Consider the following 27,099-nt stretch of genomic DNA (forward strand, 5'->3'; position numbering starts at 1 on the left):
CACACAGCGGGCACCCTCCCCTCTCCTCCTCGAGTACTAACTTCCTCTGTGAGAAACTCTGGTGTCAACAATATTTTGTGGGTACCTCTAAACAGATTACTCAAGTGGACCAGTTTAAAAACTAGTCCATTTGGGGATGGGTATATTTAGTGGAACACTCAAGGTCTCAGGTTACGACAAAAGTTAGAATGTTCGGGATATGAATTTTCATAAAGGATGATTTTACAGACAGAGAAGATGTGATGACATCATATAGCAAAAGACCGGAAATCAGAAAGGCATTCTGATAATTTATTTTATATAATCATATGAATTCAGTACTATGATATTGAAAGCTGTATGAAATGAGACTGGATGCAGACAGACATTAATCTTGAAAGAAACCTAAAGTAAGTGAAGAATGGTCATGTCGCTTAAGTGAAGATTCATAAACGTAATCGAATGCTGAACAGAGATGAAAGACAATGTGAAGGAGACTAGGCATTATTTACTCCAGTGTCTTCAGGACTGCCTCGTGTAGCTGCTGGCCACCGACTAGGGACCCTGAGTGGGTACTGTTATCCGCATTTACAGATTTCAGAGAGCAGAGAGCATCATGGTCCTTTCCCCACCCAGGAGCGCTGGGCAGGGCGGTGCTGCGGGTTACCTGGTTGGTCAAGGCTGAGAAGTTCCCACTTCTGCAAATTGTCACACCTGTCGTGAGACACCTCCCCGCCAGCGTCTCCAGGAAGACCTCCATCAGCAAGTCTCGGGGGGGCTGTCTGCCTGCCTCCTCCTGCCCGCCCCCCCAGCTTTGTAGATAACCACAGGTAAAACCAGACCTCACAAATATTTTTTAAAGGCCGAAAGTCAATAAACACACGTGTTGTGATAAATGCACACACATACAAAAGAAAAACATATCTGATAAGGACACGGGGAAGAGAAATGATTATGCACTCTAAGTTGAAACACTAACATTAAAAAATAGTGAATGAGAATATTTAATACCCTTTAAAAGACAACAAGACATAATACTGCATGTGACTGTTTCTAAAATTCTGCTTTTTTCTCTCTCATTTTGTCTCTCTTGAACGAATGCTTTGAAAGAAGATACCAGGGGGTAAAGTTCCATTGGTACCTTAACAGATGACAGTTTCCCCTTGAGGAATGAAAAAAAAAATTATGATTAAAAACAGGTCTTTAACAAGCCATTGTGAAAATGTAGTTTTGTTTTCCGGATTCATTTTTTTGTTTCTTCTGGCTGAGAGCAGGGCTTTCAGTGGCGAGACAGGAGTAATTGTGAAAGGAAGGAAAAAAGGATGGTGATATAAATCAGCAAAGGTTAATGATTGGGATGTGAAGAGCGGGATTTGTTTACAGAAATAGCGTGCAATTTAAAATTTACAAGAGATTTAATGCCACTGCTTGGCAATCGCTGAAACCAACAGCCCAGAAAACAGTGACATTAAGAAAAATATTACAGTTATAATCATCCCCAAATAAGTCAATTAGTGTTAGGGCACGAGCTTGCGATTACTTGACCCATTTGGCTTGCACTTAAGTGAAAAAAAATGTCCCCCTATTATCCCGAGATCACTGGATCGTGACCTATTTTGCATCACATGTATTGTACGCCAGCCTCCCTTACAAGGGCTTGGGCTGATGGGGGTGGTTTCCCTTTGCTTGGCATCAAAATAATTCTGACCCTTGACATTTGTAATCATTAAAAAAAAGGGCAATTTATAATTGTGTTGTTTCAAATGAAGGCGGGTGGGGGGGCGGAATTCAATCTGCTATTATACAAAAGCAATGACAGCTGTCTTCGGTGAAAAAAGCAACGCAAGTCAATTTGTGAACTTTGGCACCAGACGACCTTTAGAAACACAACAATATACTGAATTTACAAGCAATAGCAGGCCATGCAAATGACCCGGGCCTGGCTGCCTCTGTATTAGAGCTGCAGAGAGCATTATGGAGAATGTTTCCACAAAACAAATTAAGACTGTTACTTAAATGTCACGGCACACTATTGTATTTGGCTACAGATCATTACACCTGATACTAACACTTTTAAAAACTGTAATAACTTGGGAAATATTACATTGAGTGCCCACACGTATAAAGGAAAAGAAAAAAGAGGAGAAAATAGGTTTGTGAAGTAATTTAAACATCACTACTCTGCGACTGCAAGGGAAAGGTCAAAATTTAAGTAAGCTGAAAGGAACATGAATGGGAAAATAAAACACACAAACAAAAAGATGGAAAGACCACGGGAATGACTGTGCAAACACAATCAGGGTGCATGCGGCTTTGGGCGAATAGCATTTCCAGTTCTGCGCTGGAGAGGCAGGGAGGCAGGAAGGCGGGGAGGACCCGGCGTGGAGGGGGAAGGGGCCGAGGGGCGGCGTTACCTTCGGTGTTGGTGCTGCTGTTGTGGATATTTCGCAGGCTACCAACACGGTTTAGTTTCCATGCTTTGCGTTTGGCTGCGTCCCGAGAGCAGAGAGGGGAGAGGGGGAACAAGAGAGAAAACAAAAAGGAAAAGAAACAGATGAAAAGGGGAGAAAAGAAATGTCCAAGTAGCACGTGACGTCACCTCCGGCCTCCCGGCCGGGCCTCACCACCCCAAAGCGCAGAGAAATCAGGAAGGGCAGAGGAAGGCCAAAAAAGCATCCTTAGCTTTGCACAGAATCCAGCAAACGCCCAGGCAAGGAAGCCCATGCACCCCTTTCGCCCTGCTGGGTCCCACACGTGGCTACTCAGGACAGGGCAAAGCTGGTCTTTTCCCTGGGGGCTGGTAGCATCTTTTGAAGGAGCTACGAGGCCGGTCGCCATAAGCCCTCTGAGTTGGCAAAGCACTGGGAGCATGTCAAATCCAAAGGGACTCCCAGTGACTAGCGGTCCCTGTGTGTACGCTACAGACGGTAGGTGTGCAATGCCCGGGGCTGTTAGAAACTGAAGTATTTTCTCCCCAGACGTATTTTGATCTGGACGGGAACCTACACTAGAAAAACTCGACGACCATCTTGCTGTGCTTGAAGGGCGGTCCATTCTCCTTCCTACGGGGAGGAGGTTGGAGGCTCTGAACGGAGGAACCCAAAGAGCACGTGCCTCCTTAAGCTCTCAGCCCACTGAAGAAAGCACCCGAGAGAAAAAGACAAATGCCAAGTTACCCACAGAGCAGCCCTGGGTTCAGAAGTGAAGCGCGGGACAAGTTTAACACGGGCGTGACACGCCCACGGCTCACACCGCGCGCTGTGACTAACAGGGGTGAGATGCCCCCTTCCCACCTCCGCGGACCCTCTTCTTCCCAGACACATCCTCACCTCCTCACTGCCTCTGCCCTCCCAACCCCCGGCTCAGGAATGCAGACACCTGTGGCCAAGAGGCTGACTCCTGCCAGCCCTTCAGAGGAGACATATTGTAAAAAGCCAAGAGTTAAACAGGGTTTTGAGGAGCAAGTCTTCAGGCTCACGTGGCTAAAGATCCAGCCACAGATCCAAGGGCTGGACGGACAGCGTGGTCGGTGACGGCCACAGTCCCCCACGCTCCTGAGGAAGGGGCATAATTGGACCATCTGTCTCTTCTGACTTCCACAGCCGGGAAGAGAAACTCGTCAAACCTCGCACGCGGCTTTCATTGGATAACCACTTGATTAATGTAGGTAAGAAGCGCTCACCTGGCGAGGCAGGTGTGTGCATTCCCGCAGGTGTGTCTGAAGCTCCCCGCAGAAAGCTCGGCCGACCCGCTCGGTCGCAGGCTGACCAAAAAGCGAGGCATGCACTGGCCAGTGGCCAGCTCTCTCACCCCCAAGCGTTCCTGGCTTAGGACAGATTGGCTGTTCTTGCCTTTGGTAGCATTAAGGCCAAAAGACTCAACCTCAACTAGTACGGTGGAGGCCCTGGGGGGTGCCAAGCTCTGGGGGCCACAGAATGACCGGGGTGAGGACCAGATCTTCACAAGGGCTTCTGCTGCTGAAGCAGATCTCAAGCACTTTGGTGCCCACTGGATTGCTCTGGGGTGACAATATAAGATACACGCGAGAAATAGGAACTCTGAAGGTGAACCAACGCAATTCCGAAACGGTACTGTAAAATCAGGAGGCAAATTTTATGTTAATGAGAGTACAAACGAGCTGTGAGTTAGCTGTCATCTGATTCGAAATGAGAAAAAGTGAAGCTATAACTAAACAACTAACAATGACCTTGTGGCTTGAAAACCCAAATAATTTGATAAAAAACGTCTTGGGAGTTTGGGGTCAGCAGATGCAAACTATTATATATAGCATAGATAAACAACAAGGTCCTACTGTATAGCACAGGGAACTATATTCAATAACCCGTGATAAACCATAATGGAAAAGAATATGAAAAAGAAGGTATATATACGTGTAACTGAATCCCTTTGCTGCACAGCAGAAATTAACACAACATTGTAAGTCAACTATGTTTCAATAAAATAAATTTAAAAAAAAAAAACAAAAAAAGAAATGTCATCTCTAACCTAGTAAGGTTGGTGACTGAGACCCTTCTACGGCATATGCGTCTAAATTCAGTTTTCCATCAGTGGAGGTTTCCCTTCTCTCTACATCCTTAAGGTGTCTTATCTATAAGGTATCGTCCCAGGTAACACCACACATGGCAACGGGAGATTCTGGTACACCCACTATTACAAATGTCATTGGAGACAAGGGAAACGGGTCACAGTTTTCGACTGTTTACTCTGGAAATGTTCAGTGGATATTTACCGGGTTCCTCGCATAACTGAGACATCCACAGAATTAAGTGTGTGCTTAATTATTTCAATAGCCCGAGCTCTAGCGTCTTGGCCCATGTTTCACAAGTTCCAGAAAGTCGTAGCCACAGAGGCTGCACTCCTCAGTGGAAAAACTTACCTCTTTCTAAAGCATTTACATATAAATAGGCAGAATCTGGGCTGGGCACCTCTGTGCAAGGGAGGGGAGCTCTGGTGCAGAAAACCTCTTTCCTGCCTGCTTAGCGCCTTGCATTTTTCATACCCCAGTCTCCCATTACCACATGGATATATAAGCAGGAAGTGAACTTGCAGCCTGGTTTTCTACTAACCTATTGATGAAATAATCAATTTTAATGTGCAAAATGTCGTGCCTTTTTCTTCCTCTTAAACAAATGGACTTTTTCTGGCTGATACCAAGGTCCTGAGACGTGCATTTGTCTCCTGGCGCACTGACTGCTCCAAGTCCGCTTGTTTAGAGGCTTCTCAACGGGAAAATACAATCATATTATCATCAATAAAACCTCTGGTTATGTGCAATGCTGCTGCCTGGATTCACCGCTAAAGGAAACGAAGACACCGCACCCAACGGACCCAGGAGTTATCCAACCTGCTGCCGCGGGCTGGATGCCTAGCTCCACTGACCAGCACACACCACGGCCATCATGCTGGCAGCACCCCCTGACCGCAGGCCTTTGGAATAGACGGTGATTCTTTTTTTTTTAAAATAAACTTTATTTTCTAGAGAAGTTTTAGGTTCACAGCCAAATTGGATGAAAACTCCTGAGAGCTGCCATGTACCTGCTGTCCACCCCTACACACCCCACACACAACCTCTGCCAATAGCAACATCCCACACCAGAGTGGTACATTTCTGGGAATAAATGAACCTACACGGGCGCATCATTATTTCCCAAAGTCCAGAGTTTACATGAGGGTTCGCTGTCGGTGTTATACTTTCTATGGATTTGAACAAATGTATAGTGACATGTATCGACCATTATGGTATCATACAGAAGAGTTCCACTGCCCTAAAACTCTTCTGTGGTCTGGCAACCACTGATCTTTTCATTAGTGTTGCCTTTTCCAGAACGTCATATGGTTGGAATCACATAGTATGCAGCCTTTTCAGATTGGCTCCCTTCGCTTAGTCATATGCGTTTAACTTTCCTCCGTGTCTTTTTTTTTTTTTTTGCGGTACGCGGGCCTCTCACCGCCGTGGCCTCTCCCGTCGCGGAGCACAGGCTCCGGACGCGCAGGCTCAGCGGCCACGGCTCAGGGGCCCAGCCGCTCCGCGGCGTGTGGGATCCTCCCGGACCGGGGCGCGAACCCGCGTCCCCCGCATCGGCAGGCGGACTCTCAACCACTGCGCCACCAGGGAAGCCCCCTCCGTGTCTTTTTAATGGCTTGATAGCTCATTCCTTTTAGGCGCTGTATAATACTGCCCAAACTTGGAAGCAACCAAGACGTCCTTCAGTAGGTGAATGGGTAAATAAACTGGTAATCTAGACGGTGATTCTTGAGGACTTCGTGTGGACTAGCTCAAATGACTAAATTTTCTGGAGAATTTTTATTTTAATTAAAAAGTTTAGATTTAAAAATTATTTCAGGAATATCGTTTCTTTTAAACAAAGATTAACTTACTTTGCTTTTCTCACTCATGTTATTTCTCATGAAACTATTACTTTAATACAAGACTCTCCCCTGGTTTGGGACAAAAAGGCAGCAGACTGTGAACACTCCATCAGTGTTTGCCATTCTGCTGTTCTGCTGACTGGATAAACAACAGTCTCTTCTGTGAGCGAGCTGCCACGAGGCGTTATGTAACTATTTAAATGGCATCATGTCTCAGCATCTTGTCCGGTGTTTGAGAACATGCATACACCTCTCAATGGACACAGAACCCCACAGCACGTAATCCCGGATCTAGTGCCAACTAACTGTCATCCCCAGTGCAGACGGTGAGATGGGCCACTTCTCCCTGCAGCCTGCAAATCAAATGGAACTTTCTGAACCCCAGTCTGGGCTGGCAGAAACGTCAGCAGACCCAAGAAAGGGAGCCTTTAGCAGGACAGTGTACCATTCTCCCCGTAATGGCGCCAAAACATGAACCGTGAACTTGGGTTAAACACCAGACTACTACATGAATATCACAGCAAGAGGCGGTACACGGGACACGCAGCTGATGGTTGAGAACTAGAAACAGAGGAGGAGGTGAAACTCGTCATTAGGTTGGTCGGAAGATATTCTCTTAGGATTAAAATTTCGCAAAAGGCAGGTGAAGGCAGTACGGAGACTCATGCCCCACCTGATAAGAAAACACAAAGTTTACCGCCCTATAGTACCAGTGGTATTGTCACTTCCCCTTAAAATTAATAAAGAGCCCTCTTGCGTATGAACACTGAGGGGGTTACTCAAACCGAATTTTTAAGGCGATCTTTGAATGACAAAGGGAGGAAAGAGAGAGGTGACCCGTGTAGGAGCGTGTGCCCTGGGGGATGTCACGTGACACCGTCCCCTCCTGAGCGCAGCCCTGAGGTCCACATTCTGCACTGATTAACTTTCTGGGGTGGTGGGCTACCAGATTGGCAGGGGGGTGGCTGTGACCCAGCTCACGCAGGTCCCGAGTGCTGCCCGTCCTGAGTCGTACATCTAAAGAAGAAAAGCTGAGAGAGAGTTGAATTCACAGAACATTTCTCTAAGGTGTCTGGGAGTTATAAATGATGACCGTATGAGGTATGGCACCATACCCTCAACTCCTCGAAATTACTAACAGACAGCCACCATCTTTTCAAAGGAAACAGAGAGAAGGGGAAAATGTGCAAATTATGGCTTTCTACTAAGAGTAGCTGGAATCATTTAGAGTTAATGACTCCCCATCATTACACGCCTCTTTATTTCTGGAAGCTACGGCTTTCCATACAAGTTCCTGTGATGATCATAAGGCATCGAAAATTTTATTTTAAAGGAAAATTCATTTTGTTTCTCTCAACAGCAAAAACCAAATTTTAACTACAGCAAATGAATGTCTGAGAACTAGTCACACACAGCAGAATTCCAACATGAGAATCCTTTGACTAGCTCTTTCTAAGCGGAATAAAAATATTCTGCAGTCTCTTGGCATGCTCAAACGAGCAGGGTTTTATCCTAAGCTCTTCCTCTATCATAGCACCAGGAGACCACAGACTTGTATTAATGTCCCCCCTGGTCTCCTTCTGACAGCGCTCTTTGTTGATTAGATAAATATTCCTCAGATAGATAGCTGATTAAAAAATGATGCAGCCAGGAGCTGTGTGTCCGAGCCTTGCCAGCCATGTTGGATGCTCAAGTGTGCATATGAATTACACCCCTGGCGTGAACTGAGCAGGGCTGGCGAAATGCATGCTGCAGCCCTCGGAACCAATTGCGAGAACTGACAGAACCTTTTTGCCTAGGCAGAAGAAGGGGCTGGGTTGACGAGGGTGTGCCACTCATCTCTAAGACGGTCTTGTCTCAGCAAGAAACAGATAACCCTCTCCATTCCTACCGGGGAGTGTAAACTTGTACCTCTTGGAGGAGCCACGTGATAACCTCGTTTGATAGCACCGTTCCCCGTCCACCTCGGACGTGTACTTATTTATTTGTAGAGATGCCATCGGTATAAATGCCACTTGTGCAGGCGGGACCGCATGGGCTCCTTGGAGCACTGCAGCCGGACCGTGGCACCAGGATGCTGGATAAAGACAGTCCCCCAGGATCCTCTGCAGGCAGGGTCGGATTCTGCTGTGGTTTTGTGTCCCTTCCACTTTAGTGCGCCCGGTGTCCCGTGATCTTTTGTCGGTGCAATTTCATTGTGAGGTTAGAGATTGGAGATTTCTTTTGTGCAGGCCATCTGAACATTCATGTGCTCAACAAGACTGGGTAAATGTTCTGTTCTTTTATAAAAAGGCAGTGGGTTTTTTTCTTTTTTTTCCCATAAGATGCAACCCCGAAGATTCTTCCACTATGTGAACTCACTACTTTAGCTGTGAAGGGGCTTGACATAATGGTCGTTTCCTAGAGGCTACCACACAGAGAGGTAGTCATGTTGAAACGTCCATTCAAAGGGCCTTTGAGAGGATTAAACAAAACCTGAGGCCAAGCAAAATAGGACAAATGTGCAGGAAGCAAAATAACTTCATCCTTTTCCCCGTTTCCAGCAAGACGAGGGTTCTTTTCGTAATCTGAAGTCATAGGACACAAGACAAAATACCAAACCAAACAGAACTCCGAAATAAGGAATTGACCCTTAATTAGACAATTTTAATTCCGTTTCCAATAACTCGTAACTGCTTTCTTAACAGCCAATACAATTTCTGTATCGGGGGCTTCTTTACAGCTCTTATGATTTGAAAACTGCCGAGGGCTTCCACACAGTGGGCTAATGTAGACGCGCGCAGAAAACACCATTAACCCTGGAAAACATGGAAAATAAAAACGAAACAAAAACTCCAGGATACGCCATAAAACCAGAAGCTCCAATTAGGTGCAGCGTTAGTTTCCCTTTCGGCCTAGAAACACATTGAGTTGCAGAGCAAGGGTTCAAGTGTACCCAAAATTAACTGGGTATTTCAGTTTGACACCGCGAGTATAACTTTCAATAGGGACTGAAATAAAAAAGTGACTTCAAGTAGAATATCCCCATTTTAGCTTTGGCACATTCTCAGATGGAGATGAGAAATACATCAGTGCATGATGGAAACTTCTTTCCGTGTCTTCAGGGAGTAGCTACTCATTTTGAGAAGGGGAGGCTTCTGCGGGGCGGGGGGTGGCTTGTTAGGATGTTGAAATCGGGGCTCCCTGGCCCCTCGGCGTCACTCTCTTTTGGGATGTGATAAGGGTGTGAGAACAGAGCCCACTCGTGACTGCTGGGTCCCCAGCATCAAGAGGAACACTGCTTTTTTTTTTAGGCCTGGTTTCTTAGCGAACAGGGTAACGTATACCCTAATCCTTCTGTAGTACAGGACTGGACACGTGCCATTCGAAATAGAAACAAAAAGTAAATCAAATTCTCACGTAAGCAAAAAAAGTGAGGTTTAAGTCGGTTTGTTCCAGCTGGATGATGTGTGTGAAGGTCATCTTTTGTGAGATCTGTGAGCAACGTGCTCACCCAGGCAAGCAGGAGCAGCGGCTGGGAGAGGCGGGGGGTCTCCCGACCTGTCCCCCTCTCGTGCCCCTCTCCGCGGGCCGGCTGCTCTGAGAAGTGGTGGGCAGGCCCCAGGCTGGCAGTGCTGGGAGGGGAAGACCGGCACACGGGCACCACCTCAGGCTTTCTGAGACTGAAATGAGTGATAATGGGAAACATTCGTCTTTTCTTTTTTCTTCTTTCCTTCCTTTTTCTTTTTCTTCTTCTCAATCTCCTCCAATAGAATACATGGCAGGCCTTTTTTCGATTTTTTTTTTTTTTTTTAAACACAACATCTTTCTCAGCAATTCTAGAAAAAAGTTTTTTAATAAAACTTCAAATTGTGCTATCACATTTCAAAGGCAATGACCAGTTAGAGCAACTAATCAAAGGCATAATGATTTAATGACTGCTGCCCTGCTCCCTGGAAGGGCTGTAATTGAGGGGCTGTGATCACTGGACCACCAGCTTCAACAATGGCAGACACTGCATTTGATCTGCCATCTTTGTAGTTGACTTCCTACAACCACCAAGTGAAATGATACCCTTTGGGGTTATTCAGTCCATCATGTTCCCCCTGTGGCCATCTGAATCTGAGAAGACTGGTGAAAATATCTTCTAGAAAACATTTTTAACATTTTGCATTTAAAGAAGGACTTCACTGGAAATTCTCAATAGCCTTCTGATTTGTGGCTTAAGAAATTCTGGAAGCCATAAGATCCTTGGTACTTACTGAGTCAATCAAGTACAAAGATCAGAGTAGGAAAACAAAAGAAGAATTCGAAACTTTTGATTCTTCTTGCTATTACGGAAATACATTCCTTTAAACACTAACAGATTTCTTCCCCCTAAAACTGCTTGACTATAACCTCACAACTTCTTAGCATATATGCTCCTTGGTTATTGTGAATGATTAAACAATGTCGTTATCATCCAAGGAGGGCCTGGAAAAGTACTGCAGTGCTGACACAACAAAATAACAAATGTCTCATTTCTTTCATTTAAAAATAATTTAAATACATTAACTTCATTCAGCTTCCAGCAAGAACACGTTAGATTACTTGAATATTATTGCAGAAGCAAAATTAATTTCATAGTAGTATAATATTAAGAATAAACCATGACTAACCTAACTACCCCTTCCATTTTCCTTTTAAAGTTCTTATCCATATACATACGTAATTATCACACTTAAAAGTATCGCTCTGACAGACCTGTACTACTTTTGTATGTAAGGTGTTACAGCTACCAGAGTTTTCAAAACTAGCCCTTTTAATAGTGGCATTGTGGAGTTAAAATATATCAGAGTTGCAGCCATTCCTTTACTGTTAAACATTTAGTGATTTCCAATTTTATGCTATTAAAGATACTATAATCTGTTTCACTTAATATAGGTACAGATAATTACATATATAAATATTTATATATATGTGTATATACATGCTAGAATACACACATGTATTTCTTCTCTTTGCTAAGTCTGCTGAGAAGACCAAGAAGAAATGACATCCTAGTAGCAACAAGCATACCTAGACCCCAGATCTTGGTTTCTTATACCATTCTCCAATAAACAGAACCAGGGGTCCTTTGGAGAAATGGCTAATTCTAGGACTGAGTCAGGAAAAATGCAAGATGAGCCTGAAGCATCTTGTAGTTCTAGAAAGTAAAGAAGTGCTAAGACAAACAGGTAAACAAAACCCACCTTGATGGGGGTAAGGACAAAAGGGAACGGGAGCTAAGTGAAAGAGCTCCCGATGGCTGAAGCTGGAACAATTTGGGCATGAAGAAAAACAAAGTAGTACTGGATTATAACCTCAAGTATAAAATAAATATCCAAGAGTCCATGCTGATATACATGACTGAATAAATTAATAAATGGGGAGAAGAGGCAAAGCTTCCATGCAGAAAGAATGTCAAAGAGTTTACATAGGTGTCCCACCTAAAGGAGGTGGTGCTTAACTCTCCACTGCTTAACTGAGGGCTGTGCAGAGAGACCTCCCCGCAAAGCGGAGGGGGTGGAAGTGGGGATGGGGAAAGGAGAGACCCACGGTGGAGGAAACTGACAAACACAACCTCAAGTTAGGTGACCAAGGTCAACGCTGATAGTCACAAGTCATGTTGATAGTGTGTACCCTCAAAATGATGTGATGAAAAGGGCACCTCATCTCTGTGGTCTTCCTTCACCAAACCTGTAACTCCAGACTGATCCTGAGAAAAATATCAAGACAGATCCCAACAGAGAGCCATGCTACCATATGCCTGACCAGTACTCCTCAAAACTTTCAAAGTCATCAAAGACAAGGGAAGCCTGAGAAAACGTCCCAGCCAAGGGCAGCCTAAGGAGACGTGAGGATTACACGTCATGAGGCATCCAGGATGGGATCAGAATGGGACAGAGAGAGGCATTAGGTAAAAAACTAAGGAAATCTGAATGAAGGACAGACTTCAGTTAACATTTATATATCAATATTGGTTCATTAATTATGAGAAATATACCATAGTAATAAAAGATGTAAATAGGGAAAATTGTACGTGTGTGTGTGTGTGTGTGGCATATCTGTACTATCGCCTCAAATTTTCTGTACCTCTTACATTTTTCTAGAAAATAAAGTCTATTAAAAATACTATAATCAGCATCTTTGGGCAGGAATATGTTTTTGCCTCCCAATTATTTTAATTGTTTCCTTAGAATAAAATGCCAGGAGTAATACTACTAAATGAAGGGAATATTTTGTAACTTGGAATATTTACGGAGAGAAGTATCTCATCACAATATATCATTTATTCTACTCACTCAATCCACCTTTACAAGCTAAAGACAATTTGAAATCTTAGTGTGGCATCAATATTACATGTCCCACGTGCCACTGAAGTGCTTAACAACTTGAACGCCTACCCCAACTGGCAGTTGTGTGAAAAGATGTGCTATTTGATTTATGATTGTGAAGGTAGGTTTCAGAGTATGTTTGCTAACTAATATGCTTTAGAAGCAATAATATACCAGTGCTGGTTCTTTGGGTTACTGTGCTGTCTCCTTGTATTTCATTTAGAATTGGTGACCTTTAAATTTTTGTTCCCCTTTAGTGGATTACAATGTATATTTAATAAAAATGTACCATGTTTGAACAAGTTTCCAGCTAACTTCCAGGATTAGCTTTTAACAATTAAAAAATGAGCTTTGATCCACTGAGAAAAGTTTGTGCTCATGTTGAATTTAGATCTCAGCTTTTAACCAGCACATAAAATCGTCTTTTAAATAAATGTGACAGGGTTGAATAAAATTAAGGAGAAGAGTCATGCTAAGCTGGCTTCCTGAGATTCATCTGTGGTGACTTACCTGTTCCGGGAAGGTCTGAACCTAAGAACAGCCTTAAGACTTTTGTCAGGAGACAAAATTAGCATCTTTTTTTCTTTTTTTTTTTGGTGGTACGCGGGCCTCTCACCGTTGTGGCCTCTCCAGTTGCGGAGCACAGGCTCGGCGGCCGTGGCTCACGGGCCCAGCCGCTCCGCGGCATGTGGGATCTTCCCGGACCGGGGCACGAACCCGCGTCCCCTGCATTGGAAGGCGGACTCTCAACCACTGAGCCACCAGGGAAGCCCCAAACTAGCATCTTTTAAACGGGGATGAACAGTGATAGTTATATACGAAAAACAAGTTTCTAATCACTAGTGCATCCAGAAAATATGGTCCAAAATACATATGTTTTACTAGGACACACCATATGAGGTGCTATTCTCATCAATGCCCATTTCGTATATAAAAACCCCAAATAAACTGCAAGGAAAAGAAATACTAAACTGACTATGTCACAGAAGTACTGAGTTCAAGGCCTGATGGTTTTAAGGTTTTCAACCATCACTTTCATGAATGGATAGGGAACATATAAATCTGTACCCTATATGCATTATTTAGGTTAAAAAAAAAAACGTATTATTTAAACTTCTCTAATTCTCTGGGGGAGACAGTGATGTTTTACAGAGTGGGCAGGACATGTAAACTGCCAAGAAAAAAAGCATCAGGACAGCAATGCACCACTCCCTTCAGGGAGGAGAACTGGCTGCAGGGTGTGTGTCTGGTCTCAGTGGGTTAATGACTGAATTTGATCAGTGTGGCGTCTACACTGCTTCCCCCCAGAAGCGCCAGGCGTGAGGTCCGATGAAGAACAGGTGGGGAGTGGGGTAGGAAAAGCTGGTGCTCAGGACTCTTGCCACCCTAGCCGGCAGCAGCGCAGGGTGGCCGTGGGGTGACTGGAGCTCTGTGACAGGTCCCCTTGGCATCAGCTCCATCCCAGAGCTGCCACGAGGAGTAAAGCAGACAACACACCGAGAAGGGCAGACAGTCTGCGGGCTCAAGACCACTCTACGTACACAGATGCACGGAAAGAAAGTCTCAAATAGCATGAAGGACACGAGTGAAGGCAACTCCGGTTGACCCTGTAATTTGAATGATTTTCTAATGAACTTGTGCATTAGTTCTGTGGACCCCCAACTCTCCTTTTTTTTCCAGTGAGCAAAGTAAAAGAAGTGCTGGAGACAGAGCAGGTGTCTTGAGGGTGTGCTTCAAATCCAGCCACTCTGCCCATCCTACTCATACAGATCTCGTTCTTAGGAAGCACAGTCATTAAAAAAACAATCTGAGGACATGCTGAACTCAAGGCAAGAAATAGTATAAATGGAGTGAAATGTGTTCATGAAATAGCTTTCGGAACTTTTGGTAAAGTTCAATAATTTGATGAAGTCCAGCCATTCAGCATGGCTCCTATGGCATCATCCATCTCCCTCTTTTTAATATTTAAATGCCCCATCCAAGAGGTACAGAAGGATGCAATGAGTTCCATCCTCAAAGGCCAAGAACCTCCAGGGAAGAGAAACAGATGAAAGGCTTTTTTCCCAAAAAACTCTGTAACAACAGCTGATGACCCCACCATAGGGGGTGGTGGTGACACTATTTGTGAGCATATTCTTTTCACATGTCTTTTGTCATAAAACTAGAATTTGAAGCAGTTTATGAAACATACAGTAGCTCTCTCACACACACAGGAGGGTTGGAGAGAGGAATTTCAACAGAAGACACTACTAGAATTAAAAGACCAGAAGCTTTCATTTGAATGGACTTAGAAATTTTCAGATATCAAGAAGACAGGTTTTTTTATTACGTATCCTGGAGATTGCACTGGAGCAGCTTAGAAGGTCTCAAAATGACATCTTCTTAAACAATAAACCAAACATTTTAACAGGGATCAATATATAATCAACCACTAACCATACATTATCCTGTGGGCAGTATCTGGACACAGGTGCTATGGGAATTGAAGGTGCAAGATATAGCCACAGCTCTCAAAAAAATGTACGACAGAGAAGAAAAAATACAGATGATTAATCTTAAGATAGTACGGAGATATTTCTGAAAGCTGTAGAAATACAGTTCAGAATGATTTCTGGGATTATAATATTTTAGAAGTCCTTCATTAAAGGCACTATGCACGTTGCTATGTACACACACACACACACACACACACACACACACACACACACACACAAGCACACACTTCTCCACTGCTGGCCACGTAACACTCTACCAGAATCATCAGATAAGGCCCCAGTGATATATAAATTCAGTGATGTTTCTCTTCTACTTTTAACTAGTGGCAGAACTATATTTTCTGATAAACTCAACTTGGGTGAAAAGGTAACAACAAATCGGCAGAGATCAATCTCTCCCAGTGGTTCCCAATTTTTTTAAAAATAGGCACTCCCTTTTGGATGACAATGATTCAGCAACATTCTAAAATGACTCTGCTTCCTGTCAATCACAATGTCAGGACACATACGCTTCTGTCTATACAGAGGACACCTGGACTCAAGACCCTTGGCATCTCCAGAGGTCCTTTACCTGCAGGCTGGGAGCTATGGCTCCATCCTCTTTCCTCCCTCCAGATAAACTGGGTTTGATGACCGACAGAAGGTCCCAAAGGGGCAGCGTGAGAGTCGGCAGGGCTCGGCTCTCCAGCTCATGCTTCCGTCCCTGACTTAGGGGCACTCAGGAGCAATGTCACCTCTCTAATCAAGACGGTTGGCATTTAAAGGGCACAAAAATTTAAACAAAAGGCAGGGTGGGAGGTCAAAGAAAAATGCCCACCCAATGACTAGAAACCGTGTCAAAGCATAACTTTAAAAATTAGAAGATATACACCAGACACTTGACTCCTCTCCCTTCGTCAAGCTGCCATGACTGGAGAGTCTGGCAACCTTCCCGGGGAGAGCTGGGCATCAAAGGTGTCCTCACCTCCCGTGCAGATGCCGGGTGCCCGCTCAGCCAGCAGAAGCTCTGAGTGGTTAAATACGGACGAGTGAATGACAATGGCTGCTACTAATCGTTTATTGAATAATGAAACTGACACAACTGATAAAAGGTTTCAATCTTGAGAAAAATGATTTATCGTTTTTCAGTTTACTGGCACTGCCATTTGTGTGACAAACGGTTGGAAAGCCCCCAGTTAATCTCTGCGCACCTCCAGCCTGAAAAGGCAGCTCCAGCCTGCGCGTCCAGGTCATCAGGAACAGCTAATACCACGGCTGCGCTGAGGCAGTGAGGGCTAAATACTGGTGTTTCATCAAGGCTGATCTCCGAATCAATTTGCACAATGGATTTTTCTCTTTTTTTGGCGATGGGTGAGGGAGAGAAGAGACAGAGAAAAGAAAGAGGTACAACAAGAAAGAAAGATAAGGCACAGCTAGAGAGAGCACGGTCCTAACACGGAGAAATGGAATTGTCAGTAGGATCAAAGCATAAATGACTTTGGATCGTCTCTGGATGGCAGATAGATTTTCTCCATGGCAAAGTCTGATCTGCGGCATCAAAGCGCCCTATCAAGGTTGTTTGTCACCTTCGAGTGCAGGGCTGCTGTACGCAGACTGTTCCTTCCACCCGTGAGGAACAGAGGATGTTTATTCTTTAGGTATATTTTTTTCTGTTTTTCTATGGGTGGGTGGCAGGTGGGGGGCAGCGTGGCTTTAAGGACATTAAAGATTTTATTTATATACAACACTCAAAACAACACACTTATTTCTATGGTATTACATGTTGTGTCTTATTCTAATTTTGGTAAAAATCAAATCAATTCAACAGGCTCTTCCCCCTGAGAAACGGACATAACATGAAAACCGGAACAGCTTGGCGTTTTGAGCTCTCTGCTGCTGATTGGTCCTGTGTCATCAGATTGGGGGGAAAGTAATTAAATAAGATAATGCACAGTGTAACGAGTATAGAGTTGGCAGAGAATAAACAGGAAATATTAGCTATGATGGTGATGATAATGATCTACTTCTCAACTTTCAAACAGAAAGGAACAAGCCTCTACTTACACTACTGTCATATCAGTCGGTAAATTGAAGATGTACATAAGTGCAAGCACGACAAGATTTCAGTTACAGGAACAGAAATGAATTTGAGGTCCATCTTATAAATTACATCATCTCTATCGGCTATTCTACAGCGTGAAAAGGTTGGAAAGGACTTCTAAATGTAACCAGGAATTTCAGGAATGCATAAAAACACAGGCAGGAAAAAAAATGCTAAATGCAGTGGATTTCAAAGATAGGCATTCTCTAAGAGGACCGTGTTTGCTGAGATGAGAAAATGAAACTACACGGTTATTAATTAGGACACATATGGAAAGTGTGTTATGTAACTCCAGGTGATAGATAAAGGGTATTTTAACCCAAGCACCGAGTCCTGGAGGAAACAGAGGCTGTGGATCCACGTCTAGATGGAGACGCTGGGGCAGGTGTCTGTACTAGAAGCACCGCCTTGAGGGCCATCATAACCTTCCTTCCAAGGTTAAATAAGTTAAAGGCGGCGGGGCGGGGGGGGGGGGGCGTTCTTTTCCTTTTTTTAAATGGAGGGCTTCTCGGAGCCCTCGAGTTGCTAATGTGCATCTAAAGCTCCAAGACGGAGCTATTAGACTAAACAACACTCTGCAAACTTTTGTCTTTCAGAGCATCTTGCTGGATTCATGTTCGATATCACAAACTTTCGGAAAACACTGGTTTATAGCACAAAAAACCATCCTCATCCAAAAGAAATACTTCGGAAACCAATTGGTACCTCCAAGTGGGCCCTTCGAGGTGCTCTTCTTTTTCTACCTGGTGGACGAGCATCCATGAGATACACACCACGGGCGTGCAAGGTGCTGGGCTTTCTGGGGACACGAGCACATAGGAGGTGTGTCTCCTGCCTTCTCGGGCTTTCCGTCTAGTGGAAGGGGCAAGACTAGCCCATGTGAAATGTTTCAAACCAAACATGTCAAGGACACAATACAAGGCTGCCCTGTGGCAGAAAGTAATTGTCAACCAAACTGCGTAGAGCAACAGGAGTTGAGGAAAAGACCCTTGTGCCCCCTGCCCTCCCCCTCCCCCTCCCCCATCAAAGGTCAGCCTTTTTAGCTGTACAACCGTGAACTGTGGGCATTTTATACATCTTGCTGTTGGTGCCGAGGGAAAAAAACTCCACGTAGGAACTAGAGTGTCTAAGATGCAGAGTCTTTGGTAAAGTCTCATTTTCAGGCCATACACATGAAAATCCATGTCTTAAAATTAGGAAGTTTTTCTTCACCTTTAACGGTAACTTTTGCCACTATTTTACCAGGGACCTTCCATGACCTTGTCATGATGGTGGTCATGACAGTGCAGACATTTCTCAGTTTGCCTCTGTGGCCGGACAGGCTCCCCAGCCCTGGACGAACTGGAGGCAGACAGAGCATGGTTCACCCTGGAGATCCACCAGAAGGGGCCGGAAGAGGCCAACGAGCGGGACCCACTTCTGCGTGGCAACAGCTCTTACCCGCCCCAAAGTGCACTGGGAGTGTGCACTCTCCCTGGTGCCCACCTGTGCTCACGGACCCACAGGTGGGTAGGACGTTAGCGGGCGGGGTACTCTGGGTGAGTAGAAGAATCAGCTTAAAAGTTTCATCCATGCTACTTCATGGAATAACCTCTAGTGGTTACTGTCTACAACCTTTGAAAGAAAGACAAATATCATATGCTATCACCTACATGTGGAATCTAAAAAAAATGGCACAAATGAACCTATTTACAAAGCAGAAACAGAGTCACAGATGTAGAAAACAAACTTATGGTACCAAGGGGGAAAGGGGAGGGGAGGATAAATTGGGAGACTGGGATTAACATATACACACTCCTATATATAAAATAGACCATCCACAAGGACCTACTGTGTAGCACAGGGAACTCTGCTCAATACTCTGTAATGACCTATATGGGAAAAGGATCTAAAAAAGAGCGGATATATGTATATGTAGAACTGATTCACTTTGCTGTACAGCAGAAACTAACACAACACTGTAAATCAACTAGACTCCAATAAAAATTAATTAAAAAAAAAACAATCACTGTGCTATACACCTGAAACTAACACATTGTAAATTAACTATACTCCAATAAAATTTAAACAATAGAAAATAAAAAAATGAAACCTTGATTCATATGCTTAAAAACAAAACCAAAGGGGCTTCCCTGGTGGCGCAGTGGTTGGGAGTCCGCCTGCCGATGCAGGGGACGCGGGTTCGTGCCCCGGTCCGGGAAGATCCCACATGCCGCGGAGCGGCTGGGCCCGTGAGCCATGGCCGCTGGGCCTGCGCGTCCGGAGCCTGTGCTCCGCCACGCAAGAGGCTACGGCAGTGAGAGGCCCGCGTACCACAAAACAAACAAACAAACAAAAACAAAACAAAAACAAAACCAAAAACAAACAAACAAAAAAAGAAGAAAAGCACAATTTAACAAGTGATCCCTTAAGTCAGAACCCAGTGTCCCTGGGCCTTTGTTAGGTGAGCCAGTATAATCTCCAAATTTACTGCGAGTAACTGGGTTCCCAAGAGTGATATTTCGATATATATGAACTGAATCCCAAGACAGGAATTCGGGGCAGGCTCTGTCCTACACACGCGCTCACGGAGCCCTGACAACAGTCCTAGGTGGTTCACTGTCCCAGCTTATGGCTGAGAGCTCGGGGGGCAGGAAAGCACGAGGAACCGGCCCAAGCCATCGCCCCAGTAAGAGGTGGAGCTGGAATTCAACCCAAGATGGCCTGAGTTCCGGACCATCCCCCCAGCTGCCTGGGATCCTTACCTTCACCATCACAACCCCTTTTGGTGCTTGGCTGCCTGCCTGCCTGGATTGGCCATACACTGTGGGAAGAAACACACCAGGAGAGCAGAGTCTCCCTGATAATTGAGGAAGAATAGGGCATCTGGGCACCTGCAATGCTGGCTGTTTCGCTTTCATGGACAGCGAGATTCTAAGCATTTTTTAAAAAGTTTGAATCCGTAGAGAATCTTTATACTTTTTTTCCCCCGTGACTCACAATTCAAGAAGATATTAGAGGAGACCATCAGAGGTAAAAGGAACATTTTCCAAAGTCGGAGCAATGAGTAGAAATAAAACCCTTGCAAGAAATATTTCAGCAAAAGAGAAAGTGCTTCTTCGTCATTAGAGTAAGGAATTGCAGAGTGAAATGCCTTAATTACCCATGAAGCAAGATAGCCTTATAATCGTGATTGCCTTCGCTTTGAAAGCACTAGAAAGAACACCCATATTAGATGCTTGTGTCTTTTTCCAACTGTTGGAAAATTCCCAATGCCATTTGCCAACCTCTGAAAGTAATCTTATGCAGAATAAAACTATTTAAAAACTTTAAAATATTCAATCTACTTTATCTTAAACTGTTAAAGTGACGTACGTAAAAGGGATCCATTTTTCTTGAGCACATCCCTCTGAATTTGGTGGTTCTCTGGACCACTTTTAAAAACAGTATGATTTTCTGATTCATAGTGCTGCTTGGAAAGAATAAATCCTGTAAATATGGGAATAGAATTGTATGTGGGGAACAAGCTAGAAGATATTGAAATTAAAGACTGGAGAAATAAGGAACGCAGAACAATTCTTTTTTGGGGAGGGGCCATGCTGTGTGGCTTGTGGGATCTTAATTCCCCTACGAGGGACTGAACCGGGGCCCCAGCAGTTGAAAGAGCCGAGTCCCAACCACTGGACCTCCAGGGAATTCCCAACAGTTCTTAAAAAAAAAATAAAATATTTCCCCAGTTATTTTACCAGCAATTCCAACGTTGAGATCGAAGTAAAAGTCGGCTTGTTTAAAATGACATGGTAGCACGTAAACATGCACAGAGATCACTATGTTGACTAGAGCCAAGTGCTGAGTTTAACGAGGCCCCCATCACTAGAGCGAGGTCATGATTCCTTCGCCGGGAACACGCGGACCCCAGAGGGCCACCTGCCCGCCAGCCTCGCCTCTGCGGGTTCTCTGCTCCGAGTCTCCTCGGGAGCCTTCCGGGCCCCTGTCCCCGAGAAAATGACCTGGTGGACCTGAGTCTTCTTCCTCTGTCTCATCTCATTCCACTGCTTGATCACAAGCGGACGTATCATATATTTATTTACCATCTGGGACACATTTTCCACAACAGCAACAGCAGTATGGGGGTTCACAGGCTTTGCTAGAATCTTGCCACACTCCGGCAGGAGCGTGCCTGGAGCCAGGACTCCGTGTTTCCTAGAGATGGACAGCGTGCGGGCGTCCTCCGAGGCGAGGACACAGGAGGAAACGTGGCTCCCGCGATGCTGGCCCACCGTGCTGGCAGGAGGCCTGGCCACGTGGAGGGGTCCCGTGTAGGTGTCTCGGCCGACGGCCAAGGTCCCAAGAGGCAGCGCCAACAGTCAGACACGTGGTGACCGGCACTCCAGACGTTTCCAGCCCCTGGATTTAGAGTCTTCTAGGGGAGGTCCCAGACACCGCAGAGCAGAGACAAGCCTTCCCGGCTGTTTCTGTCCTAATTCCTGAGCCACAGACGGCAGGGCAGCTTCTTAGGGGGTGCTCTGCTCCAGAAGGTGGACATTCCATCTGTTTGGCTACGTGGCCGGCTACGGCAGTAGGTCACGTAGAGAGGGAGGGGCAGGTGCTTTCCAAGGGGCAGGACTTGCCTTGGAAACAGCAGCTCAAACACTAACTCTGGTATCTTGTTTAAGAAAACGGATAACGATATTTGAGCCTGTATATGTTTGAAATTTGGTTTAAACCAATAAAATTAGGAAAAATATAAAACCAATATAACAGACGAGGGATTCTAATGGTAGAGCACCTGGGGCAGGATAATGACGTCACGTCGTAAGGACGTCTTCCGGGGGCTGCCAGGTCCTGGCGCGTGACCCGCACCCTGCTGGGTCTGAACCTTACTGACGTTCATCCGTGACACAGTCCTAGTTGACCTTCACCTGGACCTCCGGTTCTCACTCCTGGCTCAGTTGGAATCACCTGGCGCCCAGGCTCCCCGCAGGCCAGCTGAACCCAAATCTCGGTTTCCCATCAGTGATTTAAACATTGTCCAGGGAGCTGGCCGGCCGGCCGGCCCCTCCTCGCGCTCTCCTCCTCCCCTGGACCGCAGCAATCCCGTGGCTCCGCCACCCCTGGTGTTGCCTCCTGAGCCTTCCCCTCCTGCAGGCCTTTCCTGCAGGGGCCACCTGGCCTGCCAGCATCTTCATTCCTTCTCCCCCAGACAGGGTCCTCCAGTGCCCCCGTCCTCTTGGCCTCCTGCACCCCCTCCTTTCTCCAGTTGTGACCCGCAGGCAGCCACACCCCTAACTGTCCTGCTCCTCCTTCAGTTCCTGACCCCCACGGCCTGCAGCTTCTGCACAGTCCATGCGGGGCCTCCTCGTCCACGCGCCGCCGCGCACAGGACCCTTTCCCAGGCCTTCTCCCCTGAACAATGTTCCCCTAGCCGAGCACACCCTCCCCCGATGGCCCACCTCTCCGTTACATGTGTCACCACCGAGCTACCGGTGACCCTCCTGCTGTCATCACCCCCTCTTCTCGTCTTCCCCTTCCCGCCACAGCAGCTGGGATGTCGTTTCAGAAATCGGGGCCTTAGAAAGTCCCCGGGGGGCCAAGGAGCTGGGGAAGCTGGCCTCGGGGAGGACCGCATACACATCATTCCCCCTCCTTCTGGACCACAAGCTCTCAGTCGGCAGGGCCGTCCCTAGCTGGTCTCTGGGTCTCAGAAGCAGCATGTAACAGTGTCCTCTGGGTAGCAAATGGCCAGTAAGTGTCTGTTATTAATCTGAATTAAAGATACTTAAATTCCAAGATCAAAGGAGGTTACTAGAGGTAACACATTATGAAGATCTGGTATTGCCTAAGTCTTGAGGCCAGTTTTTACTACTAAATATAATGATGATAATCCCACAACTTTATCTGAAGGATAAAGGAGAGGAGGCCTGAGGGGATTAAATTGTGAAGGACAGAAAAACCAAAAAACTCTACAACTGTAGAGGGAAACTCGAAAACATGGCATTTGAAGTGATCTGATGCTTTCCCTAACAGAGCGAAACCAAAGTTTGTAACAGCATAAAATCAAAGAGGCACAAGAACTAGAGAATCATCACCACTCAGCCCGAAGTGGTCTTAAAAAAACTGAGATTAGTACCAGGTATCTGAGATCGTCTGTTGGAAAAGCCCCTGAATGGTGAGTTATCACAGTGGTGACAGTGACACCCGATCTAGGAAATAAATACGCAGTGACCACAGAGAAATGACGGGCGACCAAAGGGGAGTGAATATGCTAAGTCACTAATTCTGCAGTGAAACAGAGAAGCTGATCATGGCCCAAGGGAGGGTGGCAGAAAAAGAAAGAATAGTCTCTGGTCTTTAAGATTCCATTTTCCCACTGGGCCGCTCATTACTGGGAAGTTATAGTAAAAATGCAAGTGTCCCGGAGATGATGGAAAAGCTGACCTCTGCAGGCAAACTGAAACAGGAGAGATGCCCGTGTGCCTGGACTACGTAAGAGAAGCCAGGCTGTCCAGAGAACACGGACCCTCGAGATTAGAGACCGGCTCCCAGTGGGGAAGAGCACGGGATGATGGGAAATTCCAGAGCACCTTCGGGAGTCTGCGACTGATCCATGGGGGCAGGGAAGGGGACCAACCGTCACTCACGTGCCAATGAAAGGAAGTCTTAACTCAAGGTACTTAGGGTTTTTCAAAAAGAAAAACAGGAATGATTTGTAAACACATTAAAGTCATAGATTTCTGTAATTAAGAGGGAGCCAAAAAGTCGATTCACTCAATTGTAGGAGATTCTTCCATTTCCTATTTCAGATGAGGGAAAAAGGGAAGTCAGACAGCAGCGTAAGAAAAGAGGAAACTTGGCATTTCTTCAAAAAGCTACACATACTCCTAGGTATAGGTAGAAAAAAACCTGAAAAGAGACTCAAACAGATATTTGCACGCCAGTGTTCACTGCAGCATCACACAACAGCTGACAGGTGTCCATCAGGACCTGAAGGAATACACAAAATGTGGTCTATCCACACACTGGAGTTTCAGGCCCAGCCGCTCCGCGGCACGTGGGATCTTCCCGGACCGGGGCACGAACCCGCGTCCCCTGCATCGGCAGGCGGGCTCTCAACCGCTGCGCCACCAGGGAAGCCCTACACACTGGAGTATTATTTGGCAACACAAAGGAATGACGGGCTGGCACAGGCTACAACATGGAGGAACCTTGAAAACATGACGCTAAGTGAAAGAAACCAGATGCAAAAGGACAAATATCAATCATATGATTCCATTTACATGAAATGTCCAGAATAGGCAAGTCCACAGAGACAGAAAGTAGATTAGTGGTTATCAGGGGCTGCGGGAGGAGACGGGGAGTTATTGCTTAATGGTTGTGGGGTTTCTATTTGGGGTGATGATAAAATTCTGGAAATAGCTAGTGGCAATGGTTGCAGAGTACTGTGAATGTGATCAGCGTCAATGACTTGTATGCTCAAAATTGGCAAGTTTTATGTCGTATATTTCCCCCACACAAAAAAGTTCCAAAATAAACAAAAAGTAAGGAAAGAGGATAAGCAAGTAAGGGAGGAAAAAGACGATTATGGTGTGGATGGGAAAAGAGGAAATAAGAGATGGGAGAAAAAAGCGAGAAAACTCTTAGATGAAGGAAGGAGAAAGAAAGAGAAAGAGTGAAATGAGGAAAGAGAAGCAAGAATGAGGGAAATGAGAGGGGAGGGCAGCCCTGGAGGAAGAACTGGAAGCAGAGGACGGGCCCCAGGGAAAGGTCCAGGAGCAGCCCTGCCCGACCGCCCCTCCTGATACCAGTCCAGGGTCCCCTGCAGTAGCCCCGGTCCTTCCTGGACACCTGAGCCTCTGCTCATCTCCCACCTGCCTGTCCCCTGGGGTCACACCCGGCCCCGGCGTCCCAGGAGACCCGAGCCTCTCCCGGGGTGGCCTTCCCTTCCCAGCTTCCTCCGTGCAGACCACCTGCAATGGGCCTGCAGCGGCCAGCACCTCAACACGGACTCCAGCACTACGGGATGTGCCCTCACACGTCACAGTGGGCTTGTCCACCTTTATCGTGTGGAGGAGTAATTCGCAAGACTTTAGGGGTTAGGAAAAAAAGTGACACCAAGAACTAGACTTGGCCCATAAATTAATGGCTTTCAGATCCTGCCTTAGAATTCTGCAAGCAAAGAAACTTGGAAAAACACAGCTCTTCTGGGCGCACTAAGCTGATTTGTTGTGATCAGAAATAGAAGGTAGCAAGTTATTGATGATAACACCATATTCATCTCCAAGAGAAAACCAATGACCCTCCATGGACATTCTGGAACCACTCCTGGTTTGAAGGACATGGTGGCCCAGGGGTGGCTCTGTTCTCCTCCATGAGGGCCCGTGATGGGGGTGTTTCTACGCCGTTCAAAGACAAACGGGGCCAAACCATGTCTGCATCCCTTCCCGGCAAGTAAAACAGGAGGGAGGCTGCGAACACCCGTCTCCGTGCTCGTGGAGAGACAACGATGATACAGGCTTCATTCACTGTTTACAAGCTGTTCAAGAAAAGGTCCCAGGCCACCCACCACAACGGTGGCCCTCATCGCAGGCACATCAATAGGTGACCACGGGCAGGTGGGTTCCCTCCCTCCATCAGGTCGGGGCGGGCAGGTGAGCCCCCTCCCCGCTTCTCACTCCTGCTGTAGGAGTCTGATCCCACAGTGAGGGAAAAACTAACGTCTGGGGAAGCGGTGGAGGGGGACTCAAGAAAGTAGTTGACTTAAATTGTTTACATTCTTTAAGTAATCGGCCTTTTCAGGGTAATTACATGGTAATGACAGCACGTATTCTGCACTCGGTGATGAAACTGTATTTTCGAGTTACTGACTCTTTCTCTTGAAATGTGAGCGCTGGACTCGTGTGCTCAGGTAGAAACACCTGGCTGTGAACAGGTCATCATAGTGGATGCAGCTTTCTAAAATTCCTACCTTAAAACTTGAACCATTTGCTAATTGTGAATTTGATATCTTCCAACTGCCATATAAATACATTCTGTCAATCTATTGAAACATTGCCAGGGGTAAAAACGACAAAAATTTTTAATGGCTTGAATATTAACTTATTATAATTAAGAAATATCCTTTTTGACAGCCTATTGTACAATTCTGTGTCTTACATCAATTTAATCCTTAGGGAAAGTCCTAGATAAGCCAAGATTTGGAGTGAGGGAGACCATTGAAAAGACACACATGAACTTTCAAAGGGAGGGGTGGTCGCTGTGGAGACTCAAGCAGGAGGTTCCTGTGAGGGTCACGAGAGGACACACAGGGAGCGTTTAATCGCAGCGCTGATGTGTAGCAAGGGGTCAATAATTGGGCGCAATGATTGTTGCTAATAGATGATCAACCTTGGTTCTCTGTTTTGCGATTTTCTCTTTTAAAGAAACATCGCTAAATCTAAATTTTGATCGGAGATATTTTATTTTCATGACATCGAGAACAAAGAAATCCTCTGTGTGCACGTGCGTGTGTGTGTGTGTACACGTGCAGAACATGAAGTTAAGGATTCTGGTAGGTTCTCCCAGGGCTGTTTAGTAACCATGCCTACAGTACATCTCGATTTTGCAGAAACTCAACTGAAGAGGAAAATCATTCCCTCCTGCAGAAAGCAAGACCAGTCCAAATGAAAAGCAAGTCAAAGAACAAAGCTACCTACTTATTCAATTAAGAAGAGTCAAATCAGGCTCTCGAGGTGCCCAGTGTGCAATGCGAGGGTTCCATCCTCTACGTCCCCCCAGTGACTGAGGCCACGGGGAAAACCAAACCCTTGGTGGATTCAAGATAGAGTTCTGGAAACATCCCACA

At 45.8% G+C, this 27,099-nt stretch overlaps 1 protein-coding gene across 1 annotated transcript in view; it reads right to left on the reverse strand.

The window, feature by feature from the left end:
• Nucleotides 1–27,099, reverse strand: part of AGAP1 (ArfGAP with GTPase domain, ankyrin repeat and PH domain 1) — a 339,370-nt gene that overhangs the window by 90,782 nt on the left and 221,489 nt on the right. Inside the window, exon 10 of the mRNA XM_055079504.1 lies at nucleotides 2,394–2,468. Within this exon, the coding sequence (XP_054935479.1) occupies nucleotides 2,394–2,468 (75 nt within the window). The remainder of the gene's footprint in view (nucleotides 1–2,393; nucleotides 2,469–27,099) is intronic.

This window comes from Physeter macrocephalus, chromosome 2 (genome assembly GCF_002837175.3).
Source record: "Physeter macrocephalus isolate SW-GA chromosome 2, ASM283717v5, whole genome shotgun sequence".
NCBI lineage: Eukaryota > Metazoa > Chordata > Mammalia > Artiodactyla > Physeteridae > Physeter > Physeter macrocephalus.